At 36.0% G+C, this 19,461-nt stretch overlaps 1 protein-coding gene across 7 annotated transcripts in view; it reads left to right on the top strand.

The window, feature by feature from the left end:
* LOC5578031 (ankyrin-2) overlaps positions 1-19,461 on the top strand; it is a 333,086-nt gene that overhangs the window by 193,275 nt on the left and 120,350 nt on the right. For all 7 annotated transcript variants that reach the window (XM_021846274.1, XM_021846273.1, XM_021846277.1 and 4 more), the window contains exon 3: positions 19,033-19,140. In XM_021846274.1, the coding sequence (XP_021701966.1) occupies positions 19,033-19,140 (108 nt within the window). The remainder of the gene's footprint in view (positions 1-19,032; positions 19,141-19,461) is intronic.

Here is a 19,461-nt window from a genome sequence, read left to right as displayed (position 1 = left end):
AACAACTTTGTAGAAGACCGTTTTTGTCTAATGTTTCATTCTAAAGCTCAAAATGCATCTTTCCGCGTAAAACTGATTCCTGGACCATAGTGCATTGGTCGGAAACTAGAGTGTCCATTTCCCGACCATTTCGCTTGTCCCGGGATTCGGGATAAAATTTTAAGCTTGTCCCGGTAAATCCCGGGATCCCGGTATTTTTCAGATTTTTAATAATACAGTATTTTTGTCGAATTTGAGAAGATCACCGGGAAAATCGTTTTGAACGAACATATGCAAGCTGTAATCTACAAAATTACCTCCAAAATAAATTATAGAAAGTAGTTATGCTTAATGACATTCTCATGGCATCTGCAATTTCAAAATAATTTCAAACAATAATTATTTAATTTCTACTATGCTACATCAGATTTCTTAAAACTGTTTCACTCTTTTCTAAGCAATGTTTCAAAATATTTTTTTGAATTTTTGTCCTCACACTGTCAGTGTTAATATTTTTTGAACTTTTCTCTATTTTTTACTCGACGTTTTGAATCAAAGTTTAATTACTTATTGCAGAATGGTTAGCACTCTTCTGTAATTGCTGGATACCACAACTAATCTTGTAAACAAGCCTTTATTTATAAAAGTTTTTAATATGTCACTTGTTATCTAGTCGACAAAGTTTTTGATAAGGGTGCATGTACGATTTTAATAACGATCAAGCTGTTACAGCTCATATAAAATGTTTTGAATATCCATACAAAAAGCATTACGAGAGGCAGGGTGTCCATCCATCCGGGAAATCCGGGAAAAGCGGGAAAAACCCGGGAATTCCAATTGACCGGGAAAAATACGGGAAATATCCGGGAAATTGTAGAACACACCGGGAAAAATATGTATTCCCAATATAAGAATATCAATTGATTTGCCACAATATACACGACTACCTGAAGCTCAAACTTCGCATTACATATAACTATTTTTTGGAGAGATGCTAGAGAGATGGTTAGCGATTTCTTTTTTTTTTTAATAAACTAAATTTGTCGGTTTCTCAGAGAGATTTTTGCAATTTATACTGGTTTCTTGTTCGATGAATTAAAAATTTCTGATAGCTAAACAGAGAGTCGATTCAAAGGAGATTCAATATGAAACGTCATTGAGATCCTTGAAAAATTCTAGGAGGGCATTTTTTATTCCCTACAATGTTTTTGGTGAAATCCTTGAGATTTATGGCGAATTCTTAGTGAGATCAGTGCGGTAGTTCTTAGTGAGATCATGTAGATTTTATAACAGATCCTTGGCTGATTTTTATTTAAATTCTTAGCAGATTCCAAGTGGTCACCGGGAAGCTAATCGAAAACAATTGTTGGTACATTTTCTTGGGGGAACTTGATGTTTCCCTACTGAAAGCCTATGTTAAAATAAGTTAAGATTTTTCAAGAGTTCCTGTTTGGCGGATTCTTGGATATACTCATTCTTAGTTAGAATTTGTGTGGATTACTAGCCTGACTAATACTTGATCTATGACAAAAGCCTTATAAGATCCTGAAGAGTCTTTGAACAGATAACTACATATTTGCAGCGAATTCTGACAGCCATTTTCTCTTAGGAGATCTCTAATGAATTCATGGTGAGATACTTTAGGTACCCTTGGGCAATGAGTTCTAAGGCGTTTAAACTTTGCTCTTATGTAGGACTATGGTTAATATTTAGATTTTTACCTAACAGAAAATAAATACCTAGTGGAAGATTATTATACCATGCTATTTTTTTTCTTTTCACCAGATCCACAAATTTTAAGTAATTGTTTTTAGCAAACATTTGAATTGATCTATCTAAAATATCGAAGACCTGCCTGTGAATTCTGGCGAACAACGACTTTGAAGAGAAGAAATTTTCTTTCATTACTCACCATCAGGAAAATTTTCTTTTCTTCGAAGAAAATACGTGCCGGAATTCGCCTACTGGTCTGAAAGTCATTTTTAATTCTGACAATTTTTGAAGTTTGCTATTAAGATCTTTAGTGTTGATCTTTTAGACTTTCCAATAAATCTTCCATATCTGTTTGTCCAAAACTCTTTCGAAATTCAAATCAATATTGTTTGAAACCCAAAGTATTTTAAAAATATCATTTAAAAAAATCATAAATGACTTAAAGTGACTTGTATTTTCGACAGATGTGTTCTCTTCTTCATGTTAGTTAAGTTTAGTTTAATGTTTAGTTTTACGGTAGCTGTTCAACAATTTTTAAGTTAAATAAAATACGTAAGTGCTGGTATACACTTTACTAACAAAGTTCTGGAAAATGTCATGCCGAAGGATCATGATGTAACCCGGTTTGAAAGTTTTAGGCACCCGGGAAAAATCCGGGAATTGAAAAAATGATTTTGAATGGACACCCTGGAGAGGGTGGATGGATGTAAAAAATGATAATTTTCGGTGTTATTAAAATTGTGAGTGAGCCCTATGTAAGTGCTTCTACATGTGTGGATTTGTTTCATCCATACCTTGAACTTATTTGCTCTAGAGAAGAAAATTCAAAGGTTTAAGAATTGAAATAATTTAAATTACGTTAAAGAACTACTTGGGGGCCCAGATAGCCGTAGCGGTAAACGCGCAGCTATTCAGCATGACCATGCTGAGGGTCGTGGGTTCGAATCCCGCTGGTCGAGGATCTTTTCGTAAAGGAAATTTTCTCGATTCCCAGGGCATAGAGTATCTTCGTACCTGCCACACGATATACACATGCAAAAATGGTCAATCGGCAAAGAAAGCTCTCAGTTAATAACTGTTGAAGTGCTCATTAGAACACTAATCTGAGAAGCAGGCTTTGTCCCAGTTGGGACGTAACGCCAGAAAGAAGAAGAAGAACTACTTGGGCATCTTGATGATTTACTCAGACACCTGGGCCTTTTCTCGGCCATATTATCTGAAATTCAGCATTAAGATGCGCTTAAGGTGATTGTATACCAAAGCCAAACCTTGAAATTTCAAGAGCACGAGTCTATTTTTTTCTCAACAGAGCTCTGAGCTGAAATTTTGATCGTTTTATCATCACCAGAATGCAACCAATCCATCAAATTTTCAACACAAACGGTTGCAAGGTTCTCTAGATCTTAAAACTTGAAGTTGAAAATTCTAAGTTTGGCTTAAAGGGCTGTTGGTAAATATGGGTCAAATAGCATTCAAATTACACCCCTGTCGTGTCAAGAGAAGGATCAATTAACCATCTCTTACCCATGATAGATAGCTCCAGGGCTTCAATGATTTTTGACGAACGCGAGACAAATCGATTCAGATGAATACAATACCATGTCATAGCTTTCAGGATAAGATTCCATATAGATTAGAGCAATCTAATAGTTAACTTATTGTTACAATAGTAAAACTATTAATAAACAATCAAATTACTATGAAAAAAATAACTAAAAAAATTTAAAACCGTTAAACAAATGTTGCAGTGCATTTCATAGAAACGATATAGAAAAAGTCTATTAAAGTCGCTGGAAAGAATGTATTAAAAACCGGGAAAATTAAGTAAAATATATCGGGAAAACCGGGAAAATTAAGTAAAATATATCGGGAAAACCGGGAAAAAAGCGGGAATTTCAAAATCAAAATTCGGTGGCCACCCTGGAATTAAAACAACCAGTTTGGCTAAGCCCTATTATTTGATAATTTTGGTCTTTTCATAAAAAAAAACTATAAATTCTTTTTCCTTTATGTTGCTTTTATATTCCATCAAAATAAGCTTAAGCCTATGAAAATAATCATTAAATGTTGTTAAAATGAATCAAATTTTACGAGATTTTCTGGAATCCCGGGATTCTTGGGACGTCAGAGTTTATATCCTGGGAAACGGGAAATCCCGATATTTTGTTGTCTCGGGATGCCCGTGATGGACACTCTATCGTAAACCCTTGAAGAATTGCCGAGAGATTTTCTAAAAAAATGTTGAAGCAGTTTGAATAGGAAGAACTTCAAAAGCAAAATTGGAAAACTGTAGGTGGGATATCTGAAGAATTAGTGAAAAGAATCCTTGAAGATCATTAACTCAAGCAAAAGAATCCTTCAAGATCATTTCTTGTAGAAGAAAATCCCAATCAAATTATCAATGAACAACTCGATGATGTTTCAAATTTTAAATTCATATGAATTGAGTTCGTAGAGAAACTTCCTGGAGAAATATTTAAAAGAATTTCTGGCGAGAGATTTCAAATCAATTTGATAGAGATTTTCAAGAAATTTTCTGTTAAGAACAGAAATTCTAAATAAGCTATAGGAAAAACTGTACAATACTGAATACGGAATACGGAATACGGAAATCCCAGGAGGAATCCAGTGGAAAATGGCAAAGGTGTTCTGAGAGGAAGCACTGAAAAGGTACGGAAATGATTCATGAAGAAATCCCCGTGGTAATTCCCAGAAGAATCTTCTAAAAGCATATGGTTGAATACCTGAAAAATTCGTGGCAGAACCACAAGGGATATTTTTCGTGAGTTCTTCTTCTTGGTGTTAACGTCCTCACTGGGACAGAGCCTGCTTCTCAGCTTAGTGTTCGTATGAACACTTCCACAGTTATTAACTGACCGCTTTAGTTGCCATTTTCGCATTCATATATCATGTGGCAGGTACGATGATACTCAATGTCCAGGGAAGTCAAGGAAATTTCTATTACGAAAATCCAACCCTTCAGCATGGCTTTGCTTTGTAGACGCGGACTCTAACCACTCGGCTAAGGAAGGGTCTCCATAAGAGTCCGATTTTGTATAACTTTATTTGCAAGAGTATAAAAAAAGCTCAAAATCTAGTGTCTTCAATTCTACTAAAACTTTTCAGTTAGTTAATGATCAAATATTATCTACAGTTTCTACAATTTAATCAAAACTAAGATTGTAGGATGACTTTGCAATTCAATTCACAATAGACTGTGTTAGTTAAATGCACCGTGAAAAACCATTCGATTTTGGCAACATTAAATTTTTGAATGTGTTGCCAAAATCGAACGGACACTGTATAACCTCAGCCATATCCCATCCAAACTGCATAGCACCGTTAATAACAACTCTGTATGTATTGCAACACTTTCCTCACACAACGGTTGTTCCGCTCATCAGTTCAGAACGGATGACATTCATATATTTGCTTATAACACCTGTCACCGCGCCCGCTTCGTCACATTTCCTAGCGGCATTCAAACGACAGTTTGACATAAAAAACAGCTGCAGTAACAAACAACGCGGTTCACACCCAGGCACCTAGGGTTGGTCGATTTGCACTTTGCAAATTCTCAACCGGTAAGTTTGCTGTCGGTTCTGAAGTGTTCAAACAAGCTGTGTCAAGCTGTGGGAAAATACACCGGGTGGTGATGCATCCTTAACCCTTTCGTTTTGAGTAAACTATCTTTAAGAAATATTATATTTATATAGGTCTACTTTATAATTTCAATTAGAAATAAATAAAATGCTTATTGTGTTGGAAAATTTGTTAATCAATCACTTTATTCAGAAGCAAGCAATTTATTCAGAAAAAAATATCGTTTCTCACGGTCAACGCCGGCACGAAAGGGTTCAATTTAGTTTCCGACACTTGAGTCACATTATTTATGGTTCCGAAAACATTGCGCCGATATTTGTTGACGTTGAGTTCAAATAACATGTAGACGACACCACAAATTAGAACACTAATGTTGAGCAACAATCTTGAAAATGCATTCGTGATGGACCCGAATAAGACATTTTATTTCGCTTGATCACTTCACTGCATTCGATTTAGTGCAATTCAAGAGCGATTGGTGGAATATATTATAAACAAAATGACTCGCTTCTTGAACGATCCCACGAAACAGACGATCCCCGAAGGCGAAGACTCTTGAATCAATTAAAATTCTTCTTTCCCCCCGAAATAGAAGATAATATGATCAAATCATGTTCGGATTAATAAAATTATGGGTTAGATTTTTTTCTCACCTCAAGTGGATTCGGACACCATCCAGTAGAAGGGAAAACCCCGCGTGCGAGCATCTTGTTCCGCATGAACACGACCGAATCGCTAATGTAAACATCACATCAGATGCACAAATATACGTCAGAGCCGAGCTGAATTGGCTGGAAGCGCCAAAAGTGTTCGGGTTTTGGAGATAAATTTCGTTATTAAATTTGCCAGATGAAGCGATGTTTAAATTTAAGATTGGTCTTCTGGTTTCTCTTCCCAGGCCGGATGTGCGTCGGTTGGTGTGGAAAAATAAGTATTGATGACTAAATACGATGTGATGTATAAATCACAATCTACAGTTGTGTTCAGAATAATAGTAGTGAAAGCCGATTTTCATACAAAATGCTCAACTTTGGCATGCTGTAACTTTGTTTCCATATGATCAATCGGCATGAAATTTTGGCAGTGAACTACAAATATGCTCAATTTCATTATCACAAAATTTGAAAATTTTCACACTACCGGCTAAAAAGTTAAGCACCAGGTGAAATCGCTCAAAATAATAGTAGTTTTTCTTTTGTAAATTTTTGTTCAGCAACAATTTAGTAAAAAATTGTATTGTCTATACATTAAAAGCTTGGGTGGAAATGGTTGAAACGATGTATAAAGAAAAATTCTAAAACTCAAAATACAGCAGATATTTAAATTATTAAAACTACTATTATTTTGAGCGATTTCACCTGGTACTTAACTTTTTAGCCGGTAGTGTGAAATTTTTCAAATTTCGTGATAATGAAATTGAGCATATTTGTAGTTCACTGCCAAAATTTCATGCCGATTGCTCATATGGAAACAAAGTTACAGCATGCCAAAGTTGAGCATTTTGTATGAAAATCGGCTTTCACTACTATTATTCTGAACACAACTGTAAATGTAGGACTTAAGATTCTGTTTGAAAAAAATGGGAGCGTCATACACATTCAAATAATCAGAAACACAGTGCCTTAAAATTGCCTTCTCACGTTTTTAAGACGAATCAATAATTTAAAATCATCGTTTATAATCACGGGTTCGAATTAAATTCCACATTTTGGTATTGCAATGCCCCCGGCTTCAAAAATGGAATTTGTTAAAGTTTCAAGAGCTTTGTCAATATCAAGTTTTGTTTGCAAAGAAATTTTAACATCAAGACTATCGATATATGATTCATATACTGTAGGCGGCAACAGCAGACCCCCTCTTTCGGGAGAAAAAACGCCGCCTGGAGGAGATGGAACACGCTAGTTCTATCAGAAGCTCAACGCATCCCGCACCGGCTTCGTGCCGCGAGCCGAGATGTGCAGGGATAAGGATGGGAGCATTTTGACGGACGAACGTGAGGTGATTGAAAGATGGAAGCAGCACTTAGACGAACACCTGAATGGCGCTGAGAGCACAGGCAATGAGGGTCGGGACAAAGGAGGAAATGCCTTCGCCAGTACTGCGGGCGCTGGAAACCAACCAGCCCCCACTTTGAGGGAGGTTGAGGATGCCATTCACCAGCGCAAGAACAATAAAGCTGCTAGTAAGGATGGTATCGAAGCTGGACTCATAAAGATGGGCCCGGAGAGGCTGGTCATTTGTCTGCACCGGCTGATAGGCACAATCTGGGAAACAAGACAGCTACCGGAGGAGTGGAAGGAAGAGTTAATATGCCCCATCTACAAGAAAAGCGACAATATAGATTGTGAGAATTTTCGAGCTATCACCATTCTAAATGCGGCCTACAATGTATTATCCCAGATCATCTTCCGTCGTCTGTCACCTGTAGTAAGCGAGTTCGTAGGAAGTTATCATGCCGGCTTCGTTGACGGCCGATCGATAACGGACCAGATCTTCACTGTACGGCAAATCCTCCAAAATGTCGTGAATACCAGGTCCCAACGCATCGCCTTTTCATCGATTTCAGGGCGGCACACGACAGTATCGACCGCGTAGAGCTATGGAAAATTATGAATGAGAACAGCTTTCCCGGGAAGCTCACGAGGCTGATAAGAGCGATGATGGAAGGTGTGCAAAATTGTGTGAAGGTTTCAGGCGAACACTCCAGTTCGTTTGGATCCCGCCGGGGACTACGACAAGGTGATGGACTCTCGTGCCTGTTGTTCAATATTGCGCTAGAAGGTGTTATACGGAGGGCCGGGCTTAACAGCCGAGGTACGATTTTTAGAGATCCAGTTAATCTGTTTGCTTCGCGGATGATATGGACATTGTCGGCCGAACATTGGAAAAGGTGGCAGACCCGCCTGAAACTCGAGGCAGCAAAAGTTGGACTAGTGGTGAATGCGGCCAAGACAAAGTACATGTTAGCTGGTGGGCCGAGCGCGACAGGGCTCGCCTAGGTAGCAGTGTTACGATAGACAGGGATACGTTCGAGGTGGTCGACGAGTTCGTTCACTTTGGATCCTTGCTGACGGCTGACAATAACGTTAGCCGTGAATTACGGAGGCGCATCAGCAGTGGAAGTCGGGCCTACTATGGGCTCCACAAGAAGCTGCGGTCAAAAAGATCCACACTCGTACCAAATGTACCATGTACAAAACGCTCATTAGACCGGTAGTCCTCTACGAGCATGAAACGTGGATGATGCTCGAGGAGGATTTGCTAGCACTTGGAGTCTTCGAACGTCGGGATCCATCGGATTCACACAATTTAAACTAAAACTTAAATTGGGGATTTTGACGCGATCATCTACGGATTCCTGGAGAGATACTAATTAGATGCATTGCGTATTTCTAAGGAAATCGTTGACAGATTCTTGATAGAAATATTTGATAGTTGTATGAAATCCTAATTGGAATTTCATTCGAGAACTTGTCAAAAGTCTGGCCTGATTATCTGCAATCTGTAATCAATATCTTGTTTGATTCTTGGTGGATTTCTGGCGATAGATTCAACAGTTTAAGATGCCTAGGACTATCGCTAAACAGAAAGTCATAAGTTCCCGCCTAGCCTTGAATGCTGAATCTCTTGCAGAACCCTGACACACTTTTGACCAGATTACTTGATTATCTTATAACAAGATCCTCGAAATATTTGTAGGGAAATATTTTGCTTATTTTTAGATATTCTAGATTGCTTTTTTCGAGCACCAAATTTTCTGCTCTTGTGAGTGCGGTTTGAAAAGCCCGACCAACCATGAGTTTTTTCGTTGCGTAGCCGGTTTTGGTTTTTTTTTCTCGGTTTTCCCGTTTGCATGGCAGTGCGGTTTGAAAAGCCCGAGCAAGAATGAGTTTCTTCATAGCGCCCCCGGATTGTTGCGTTTAGTTAAACTGAAAGTGAATTGGGGCTGCTTTGTCAAGGATGAAGGATCAATTGGTGAGCTCGTTTCATGCTTTTATTTCAAACTAGTGGTCCCGGTAAACTTTGTCTTGTCATCAAGTAGGCTGCTGAAAATGGCATGAAACATCCCGTACAAAATGACAGTTCCTTTCATTCCCATTTTTTCGACTTTCCCGTTCAATATCCTGTGCTTTCTAAATACACAAACACGTCAGAACACTTTAGGAACATAACTTTGGAAGAATTTTCAAAATCCGGTAGCCGGTTCTCAAGCCATTTCGTGGCATACAAACACCATTCCATTTTTATTTATATAGATTTGTTAAATTTGTATGACTTTACATTTAATCGCTTAGTGGTTAGACGTAGATATGATTTTTCAACAAACTATGAATGGTTCTTTACTATGAGTGTCGGCATGAATACTTATTTATAAACTATTTATGTTTGCGCACTCGCGATCCTGCTATGAAAATTATATGGCAGGATCTGCAGAAAGAAATCAAAAAACGTTTTTCACAATTAAGAAACAAAAATTTTGAAAATAAAATTTCTCAATTGGACTCTGGACCTAAGCCTTTTTGGAATTTATCTTAAATTTTGTAAAAACCTCAGAAGCCAATACCGGCATTGAAAGAGGAAAACAAATTACTACTAACCAATTGCGAAAAAGCTCAAAAACTTGCTATGCAGTTTGAAAGCGCGCACAATTCTAATTTAGGACTTACAAGTCCAATTGAAAATCAAGGTACTTAGGACTTCGAAAATATTCTCAATCAAGAGAACATTTTCGAAAATTCCTGGGAGACTGATTTTGAAGAAGTGAGAACTATCATTTAAAAAATCAAAAATATGAAAGCTCCTGGCCATGATGGAATTTTCTACATCCTCATCAAGAAACTTCCAGAAAGTAGCTTATCATTCTTAGTTGATATATTTAATAAATGTTTTCGATTAGCATATTTTCCTGACAAATGGAAAAATGCTAAAGTTGTACCAATTTTAAAGCCAGACTAAAATCTTGCAGAAGCTTCTAGCTATCGTCCAATCAGTTTGCTTTCCTCCATCAGTAAACTTTTTGAAAAGGTTATTTTGAACAGAAGAACGAATAAAAAAAACTATTTATGTTTCACACATGTTTTTTTTTTTTCAAAACACCCCTTTCCCATTATCTTTGTTTTTGTAATTCAAGAAATACTATGAATAATTCGAAACTATGAGTGTAGATTTGCAAAAGTTTTACTTCATTCAACAAACTTTGAATGGTTTGCCACTGTAAGTGTCGGCATAAAAGTGTTCTGTGATGGTCCAGCCAATCGAGTTTCTTTTCGTATAAGAGCAATTCTCGCTGAAACCAGGCCGTCATCGGCACCCATCGTTAAAATTCCAGTTTTATGTCCCTGATCGCTAGTATATGCTAAAACTAAAGGGTGATCCTTTTGGTTTTCTCAAACTGGTTGTTCGGGCTCACCGCAACGACATCTCCCATTCGATGAATGCTAGGCGCACTCAGCAATAGCAGCAGACCCCTCGTACGCCAGCTAGCTAAACAGTTTACAGTTTGCGGAAAGGCCCGTTTTTTGAAAAAATCTTAGGTATTTCTTCACGTGATATGTCTCATATTTCCCTTGGAACAAAGCAAACTTAGTGGCATCGTATAGAGAAAGGATATAGCTTTCATCTAAGACTAAAACAATTTTGGTGGCCATTTTGAATTTAGCCCCCATTTTGTTAAACATTTTTTGAATTTTGTTAAACAATCCGTTTTTTGACCAGCGCATCGCTCGTTTAGAATTCTGAGGCTAAGCTAAGAAAAAACTGAGTAAGATAGGCAATGCACAAAAACTAGGTGAGAAATGATATTTACCCTATGAAATGAACGATTTACTAAATCATGTTCTACGATTTTGACGTACATGGCGAGTGCAATCAATGAAAACATATTTTTTTGTACAACAAAGAAAGTTTTCAATAGTTGGTGTTTTTTTCGAGCTGAGTGAAGAATAACAGCATTCATTTAAGCGAAAAAAAATTGGTGGCCTGCTTGGATATTGACGCCATCTTGATTTTAAGTAGTAGAATGAGTGTTTCACCTCATTTTCACCGATGGCGGCCTGGTTTTAGAGAGAATTGCTCATTATGAAAAGCAGTACATTAAAGCAGGATTGAAATGTAACTTTTTAAGAAACTTACCGACTTATCTTAAACTGTATATAACACCATAAAACCGACACAAAAAGATTTATTGATTGTTTTTATATTATTTCTTATACTTATTATAGTCCTTCATAATTATTTTATGAATTTTTGACAAATATTTTTTGCAGTTTGTTGAGCAAAGACTTGTTAGTATATATGAATCGAAATTTAAAATATTTACAAAATTATTCAGCACCTCACGAACTTCTGTACAATTGAGTATATTAAAACCATGTTTTGCAAACTTGAGGTTAGTTGGATTTTGAATGCAGAAATGTAGTTAGCGATTGATATAATTTCAGCGAAATGTAGTTGGCAATATTATAATTTCAGCGGAATCAACGTTATTTTTTTAAATCAAATCCTTGCCGTGGACGTAATAGAACTAAAAGATACCAGGCTTTAAAAGCATTTATAGTGTATATAAATTTTGTTTTAGATGCCTATGACCAACTAACGATAGGAGCGTTAGATTTCGTTTTTAACAGTTTGTTTATGCAATACATGTATGTATGTGTGATTCCAAATAAATGTGTTAAAACAATCCTTGGGATTATTTCTGACGTTATCAGCTTATACAGTCGAGTCGGAATTTCTGAAAAGATTTTTCTGCAATTGTGTACGACGAATATCGGAATTGTTGGCTGAATTTTTAGAAGTGAAAAAAAATGGAGAATTTTGTTTTGTTTTTCTCTGCTCGGAAAATTATGAAAAAGTTTAAAGTGGAGTGCCCTAAAATCGGGTAAAGCAACAATTCTTCAGTAAAATTTGTGGTGATAGCGTGTCTCTTTTTAGAAACTTGGTCACTTTTTAATGGAAGGTCTCTGAAATCTTTTTTAACCAAAGTGGTCTCTCAAGTCACAATTTTCATTTTGCTCGCAGTGTTTTGAATTCTGAACTTTCACAGGATTACTCTGAATATTCTAAAAAAATCTATTTCAGGATTTCCTTCAAAGATTTTCCAATCAGTTTCAATTTTCATACATTTTACAGTTGATACTCTAACTCTCTTCCAAAAATTCCTACAGGAGTTCTTAAAAAAATCCCTAAGGGTTCATTCCTGATTATTTTAAAGAAAATCGTTTAAGGTTTTTCGTTTAAGTTATTCTTCATGGTTGTTAATATTAGCTCAACTGTGAATTCAAATACGGGTTAAAATTATTCCTGGGATTATACCTGGAAATCTATTGAAAACTTTTTAAGGAACTTTCCAATTAACTCTACCAGTGATTCAACATTAAATTCCTCCAGATATTTGTCTAATAATTTCCCCAACATTTCGTCCACGATTACTCCTACCGTTTTTCGAAACAAGACTCGAGTATTTTTTCAATCAAAATTTGCAAATATTCTTTATAATTGCATTTCAGGTTACACACCAGGAAATACTACAGCAATTATTCAGACCATTTCAACAAAAGTATCTTCAGTGAGTTTGTTCAATGTTTTTCAAGGAATGTCTCCGGGAAATCTCGCTGGGTTTTATCCAGAGTTTCATTTATTTATTTTTTTCAATTCAATTTTTGATCATTTGATTAGGCGTTACTTGATTTAGCAGTAATTTCCGGATATTCTTTTCCTGGAATCTCTGGAGTAGTTTCTAAAGATATCCTTTGAGATATTCTTGGTTGAAATCTTGGACAAGCTGAATGGAAATTCTGGTGACAATCCTAACAAATCAGTGGAGGCATCTCTGAGAAAATTATTGCTTGAGCCCATGAAAATGCCCTAAACGGCAATACTAGCAAAATTCCTTGAAAAATCACTGTATGAATTTCAATTTATTTCCAATAAATTTGTGAAAGTGCTTCGCGAAACCCAAACAGGACGGTTCGTTTTTGCGTCGCCGAAGAAGTTTTATTTTTCACGCGTTTTTTCTCCGCAGAAGTTTTTTCTTGTTTTCGCTCATCTTGCTGCCCAGTAAACACAAACTCTTGTATAACATCGCATAAGAGTACAAAAATGAAGGCTATATACGTACAAGCAGTTTTGATTTACTTCGGCAGTGGGGTTTTTTGAAAGCTACAGAGTTCATATTTGACCACAATATGCGCCGTACTAAAGTGCTTCTTATTGCAAAGTTACTTTTGTTTGTAATAAAAAAAAACTTAAATAAGAAGTGTTGACGTTATTTTTTACATAAACTGATAAAAGATTATTTAGTTTCATGTTCCATGAATCGAATCACTTACAAAACGCTACAAATACTTTTGGTTGTTCGCCACTAAACTTATTGACCATTTTTTCTGCATAAAATAGAATGATAGAAGACTATGCATATGGGTAAGCTTCTCGTTGTCATGAGCAGAGCAGAGAGCAGATATATACTCGGCCTTTAGTAACAAAGCATGCCGCATTAACATTCCTTCCCTTCCCCGATGACAGTAAGGACGTGGCCAGCGCCGTTATTGGCTTTATAATATGTATTTGTAATTCTCGAAATTGTACATTGAAGATGGTAAACTACTCCCAAGCACCATTATTTGTTGATTCATTGTGCAGTTTCGACTGTTCTGGTCAATCACGGAGTAAGGACTGTTCATTTTATAAAGTGGACACCTTGTTTATGCTATATCTTTTTTATTTATTGATGAAATCGTAAACGGTTTTCTGTGTATCGTTCAACTACTATTCTACAATGTTATGAAAATACCGAAACTTACAAAATGCTTTCGGTTGAAGAACTAAATAGTTTTTGCAAAAACTCCTAAGAAAACCTGTTCGTCAAGTTTAAGCATTATTTTTCGCATGAAAAAAATCCTAAATTTAATGAACAAATTGTATGTTGGTATCTTTCACTATTCAACTTAAGGTAGAGCTTTTAAAAACATCAATAATATTCCATCAGTTCCTGAAGCTTTAGTGATCTATTCCTTATGGTCAAATTTGCTGATACACCATCTTTTTACTACCAGCAAAAAAGTAAAGTAATAAGCGTGTTCAAAACTGGTTTAGATGACTAAAGAAACTATATATGTATAAAAAAAGCAAAATCTTGAGTTTTAACTGCATTCTTGGGTACCAAATTTACTCTTTATGGTCGTTTTATTGAAAAATCCCATACTTTTAAAATTATATACGCATGTTTATCGATCTAGAGCAAACTGTAAGCGTTTTTCTCAAAATATTTTGATAGGTAGTCTCAGAATAACACATTCTGAAAATAATACATGCAAAATAAATTTGATTTAATTCAAGCAGTGTTCCCAATCTTGATGATTGTCATTGTGCTTTGAGTGGTCTTCTGAAAATAAATTATTTGTTTTTCTATTGTGCTTAAAATATGACGTGGGGACTAAATCAGCAACTCTATGAAGGCGTAAGTTATTTTTATTAAAAATACTATATTATTACTTCCGTCTGGACGTACTTTAAACCTTAAAATTCTACTCATATCAGTTCCATTTAAATTTAAGATATTTTTCTTTAAAAAAATTGATAAAAAATGATTTTATGATATCTGCAAAATTGCTTCTCCAAAAATAACTTGATATTTTTTAGCAAGCTTCTAATTGATGATGCTTTCTAAGTACAACCATTTTTTGAAAATAAAAAATATAAATTGTCGAATTTTCCTGCCGATTTTTAATAATCCTTGATTTTGATAACCTCCAAAAATCGACCGTTCTAAACGTTGTGCCTTATTAGTGTGAAATCATATTATTTTGGTAACTTTTTTATTAGGGTCAGTGTTCCCTTAGTGGACGGTCCCCTATAGTCGCACTAGTGGCTTTTTACGGCCGTTTTGTTATGAATCTTTTCAAAATATTTTTTGACATGAAGGTCAGGAGCTATTTATCTAAGTACCATTGATACACAGCTTGATTTTGTTCAAAAAATGATCGAAATAATTAGTTTTGCTTAAAATTTGAGCTCCCTTGCGCCTATAGTTAACCTATTGTTCCTATAGTAGCACTACTGAGAGAAACTATTTTTTATTATACGAAATAATTAAAGAATTAAGTACTTATTTTACATCAAACGAAAGCTTTTGATCCACACTTTCAAGGAAAAATATAAAAGCTATGTAAAAATATGGTTATGATTAGTATTTTGCCAACGCCGTGATGCTAGTGCTACTATAGGAACAGAAATTAGAAATAGTGCTACTATAGGCACATGTATTCCTATAGTGGCACAGGCGATAATAAATGAAAAAAACAGGAGGTTTCGCAGTTTTCATATTTTTCCCACAAAACCAAGATAAAAAGCTTTCAGATGATGTAAAAATGATGACACTAGCGTTATTTTTCGATTTTATACGAATATTTGTTCTTAGCTATGCGGCTATTGGTACATCGACCCTACCACAGCATTGTACAATATTAGTCGAACGATGTACAGAAAACCGATTTCGATTTCATTGATAAATTAAAAAGATATTGCATGTCCAAAGTGTCCACTTTATAAAATGAACAGTCCTTAGCAACTACGAATTGTACGGTCATCAATGCTCATGCCCATGCTCAATAAATTAGTGATTATTTAAAAAAAACTGGAAAAAATTATGGTAATTTCTGGAGATATTCCTAAAAAGGTTGTATTTTTAAGGTATATTGACCTAATTGGAATTCTTTTCGTTTCGTTTCGTTTAAATCAATAAATGTATTCTTTGAATTAATGACATAACTGAGATAAATCTTGAAAAAATGCATACGAGCAGTAATACCTATAATTCCCAATAAAAAAAAAAAAATATATATATATATATATATATATATATATATATATATATATATATATATATATATATATATATATATATATATATATATATATATATATATATATATATATATATATACCTATATAGAAAACTGTATGGTCAGATTTAAAAAAAAATCTTATGCAAGCTGGTTCTGTTTCTTGTTTAGATTATTTTTGTTTTCTTGTTTTCTCTACGTTCTTTTATTGGCTTGGTCTCATTTTCGTCCCACTTTTGGAGCAGATCCTGCCGGAAGGGTCGTTAGGCCGAAATAACATTTGACCATTTACTCTATTTCAAATGGCTAACACTATTTTTTGTGATTTTCGCATTCGTAAACCATTTGGCAAGCCCGGGGAAGTAAATGTAAAAGTAAAAATTTCCATTACGAAAGAATTGACAGACCGACCGACAGGGAATCGAACACAGACACAGTCAGCATGGTTTTACTGTGGACTTACAAGTAGGCTAAGTAAGCCCCAGGAATAGAAATATAGAAATGGGATAAATATTATCATTTTTTGACCACCATATCGGACTCAATCAGAAAAAAAAATCTATTTCATGGTGTTCGCATCAACTGATTTTCAAAGTTTTTGCATCATTGCAAAGTTGAGTTAGTTTAAGGCTCAAAAATTCATCATTCCATCATCAGCAATCATCAAAAACTAAAAACCAGTTTTTTCGTTCAAATTTTAAAGAAATTTTCATAAAGATCTATCATTGTAATCCAGGTAGCAAGTGGAATGCAATGATAGATTTTCTTGAACATCGCGTCAATTTTGAGCAAAAAAACTTAAAAATTTGTAAAACGATGATAATTATTTTCCTCCTAACATAAAATATGTAAAAATCAGAGGTGTATGTTTTTTTTTCAAAATGTATGCGTGATTTTCCAATACATTTCTCTTCCCATAGAGCAATCGTTTTCAGTTCCATCCTTGATGAAGTTATCTTATTGAAGTTACAATGTCATTCGCACCCTGTATTTGCTTTAACAAACCGCCGATATCGCTTGCACAGTCGCTTCGAGCAAGTGGCAAAACAAACATGTGAATTCGCAAGATACCACGATTCGATCGATAAGACTTGCCGCCTTTGGAATCGAGTAAATAGCAACAATTTGCTGCAGCCATGGCAGAAACCAAAAAGTAAGACCCAGATACGAGATAAAACTGGTTCTACAAACGGCATTTGATTAAACAATTATATCATCATCCATGGCTCGAAAGATGCACCCGAACCAAGAACTCCACATGGGATCACATTCTTTTGCTGGTTGTGGAGTTGTTACGCAAGCATGGTGCCGCCAACTGGTACCGCAGTTTAATCTTATTTTTTAACGAGTTTGACCTCTTGGCCTCTCCGTCCGATGCCTGGCCTGTCAGTCCGGTTCGGTTTTCAAACTCCTGATCCAGAGGCTGAAAGTGAGAGAAAACTAAATAAGTTAATGTTGTCTGTTGCAGCCCTACTTGGAATCATTCCAAAGGGAAGAAAATGGGTTATGTTGCTGTTGGACGCTGGCTGATCTGTCCCGAACGGGAGGAAGTACTTGAAGAATGATTAATTTTGTTGTACATTGCATGAGAAGTCAGACGTAATTTTTTTTTATAACAATGCAAAACGACAGTCGTAGAATAGTGTATATTGCAGCTTTCTCTCAAACATCCCAAGTAAGTGGGGTTGGTAGCAGGTGTCTTTTTAAAGACTTAGTTATTATTCCAATGTGAGTCTTCAAAAAGCCTGATTCGAACTCATCCGCTACCGTCATCTCCCACACGCAGAATCTTAAAAAACTGTGGAAGGAATGTCGTGTGACACGATGACATTTTCATGAATCATAAAGTTTGCATAGATTTCGGAAATATCTGATTATAAACACCAAGAATAATTGAATCTTGCTTGTCAAATATGACACACATACAATGAAAGTAGCTCGGATTACGAAAAAATAGAAATAAACACAACCGTACCGTTTTCTGGCGACGCCGTCGTGGTCAGCTGCATTCATTTGACATTTTTCTTTCGTATGTTCGTTTGATAGTTTGTGTTGTGAATGCTGGAGGTAAAGTTGAATGTCAATGAAAACGTGTCGACTCGAATGGTTTGAATAAATGAGAGAAGCATTTTAAACATTTATTGAAATTAATTTGATTAACATTTGACGCACCCTTCTACTCGGGAAGCTGCTGCTGGTCCAGAAAGCACATTGCATCATCCTCATCATCGACGGAGTGCAGGCCCTTTAAATAAACTGAGAGAGGGGTCAAGTCTGCATGCTGTTCGGTTGCTCCATCAGTCTATTCAAATTCTTTAGTCTTATTCTCCTCATTTCCTCCGTTGCATTGGCTGGATGGCGTTTGTTGCCTTGGAAAAGAGGAAAAAACGAGTGCATTCTCGTATCTTGCAAACATGCTCGAGGCAGTAAAACTGAAATTTATGATACCAAATGGTGATTTATGGAATCGAAATTAATAAGCGAGCGTGCCTCAGCAATAAATGTAACAGAATGTATGTAGGTAAAGTGGATTGCTGTAAATTGTGATATGAGATACCATTAAGTTGAACATCCTTGAATTTACTCGTTTATGAATCAATAAAAGCTCGAAGAGTAATTACAACATCTTAAGAAAACCTTGAACTGACTTCTCATTCCGGCTTTAATCCGATATGTTTCGTTAAATCCCTGTACCGACCACATAATTAAGCAGATCATATTACCTAGTGCGCGATGTTATCGTTAAAATCGACCTCCCACCTCCTTGAACTACACTCGCCAGGAGCATGCTTAATTGGACAATCGCTTTCGAATGCCCTTCGATTTACGTTTCTCGTTCTTCTCGTGGCACTTAACTGAGCGTCTTTCCTTTCTCTTTTTTTTTTCTTCCCTCCAGAACGACACAAACACAGCTTTCCTCAGGGCAGCCCGGGCCGGAGATCTACAGAAACTGATAGAGTACCTCGAGACCGGACAGGTCACAGACATAAACACATGCAATGCGGTAAGTCTTGAATAAGAGTCCAACAGATGTGGATTATCCTACCTGGTAATTGTTTCATGAAACATGGTGATCGTTTTGACTTTATATCTCCGTTATCGAGTCCAGGATCCAGACAAATCCTGAGACAGGATTCAAACGAATCCTGAGACAGGATTCAAACGAATCCTGAGACAGGATTCAAACGAATCCTGAGACAGGATTCAAACGAATCCTGAGACAGGATTCAAACGAATCCTGAGACAGGATTCAGACGAATCCTGAGACAGGATTCAGACGAATCCTGAGACAGGATTCAGACGAATCCTGAGACAGGATTCAGAC

This window comes from Aedes aegypti, chromosome 2 (genome assembly GCF_002204515.2).
Source record: "Aedes aegypti strain LVP_AGWG chromosome 2, AaegL5.0 Primary Assembly, whole genome shotgun sequence".
NCBI classification, from domain to species: domain Eukaryota; kingdom Metazoa; phylum Arthropoda; class Insecta; order Diptera; family Culicidae; genus Aedes; species Aedes aegypti.
The sequence above is the reverse complement of the archived record's forward strand: the minus strand, read 5'-3'. Positions and strand labels throughout refer to the sequence as shown.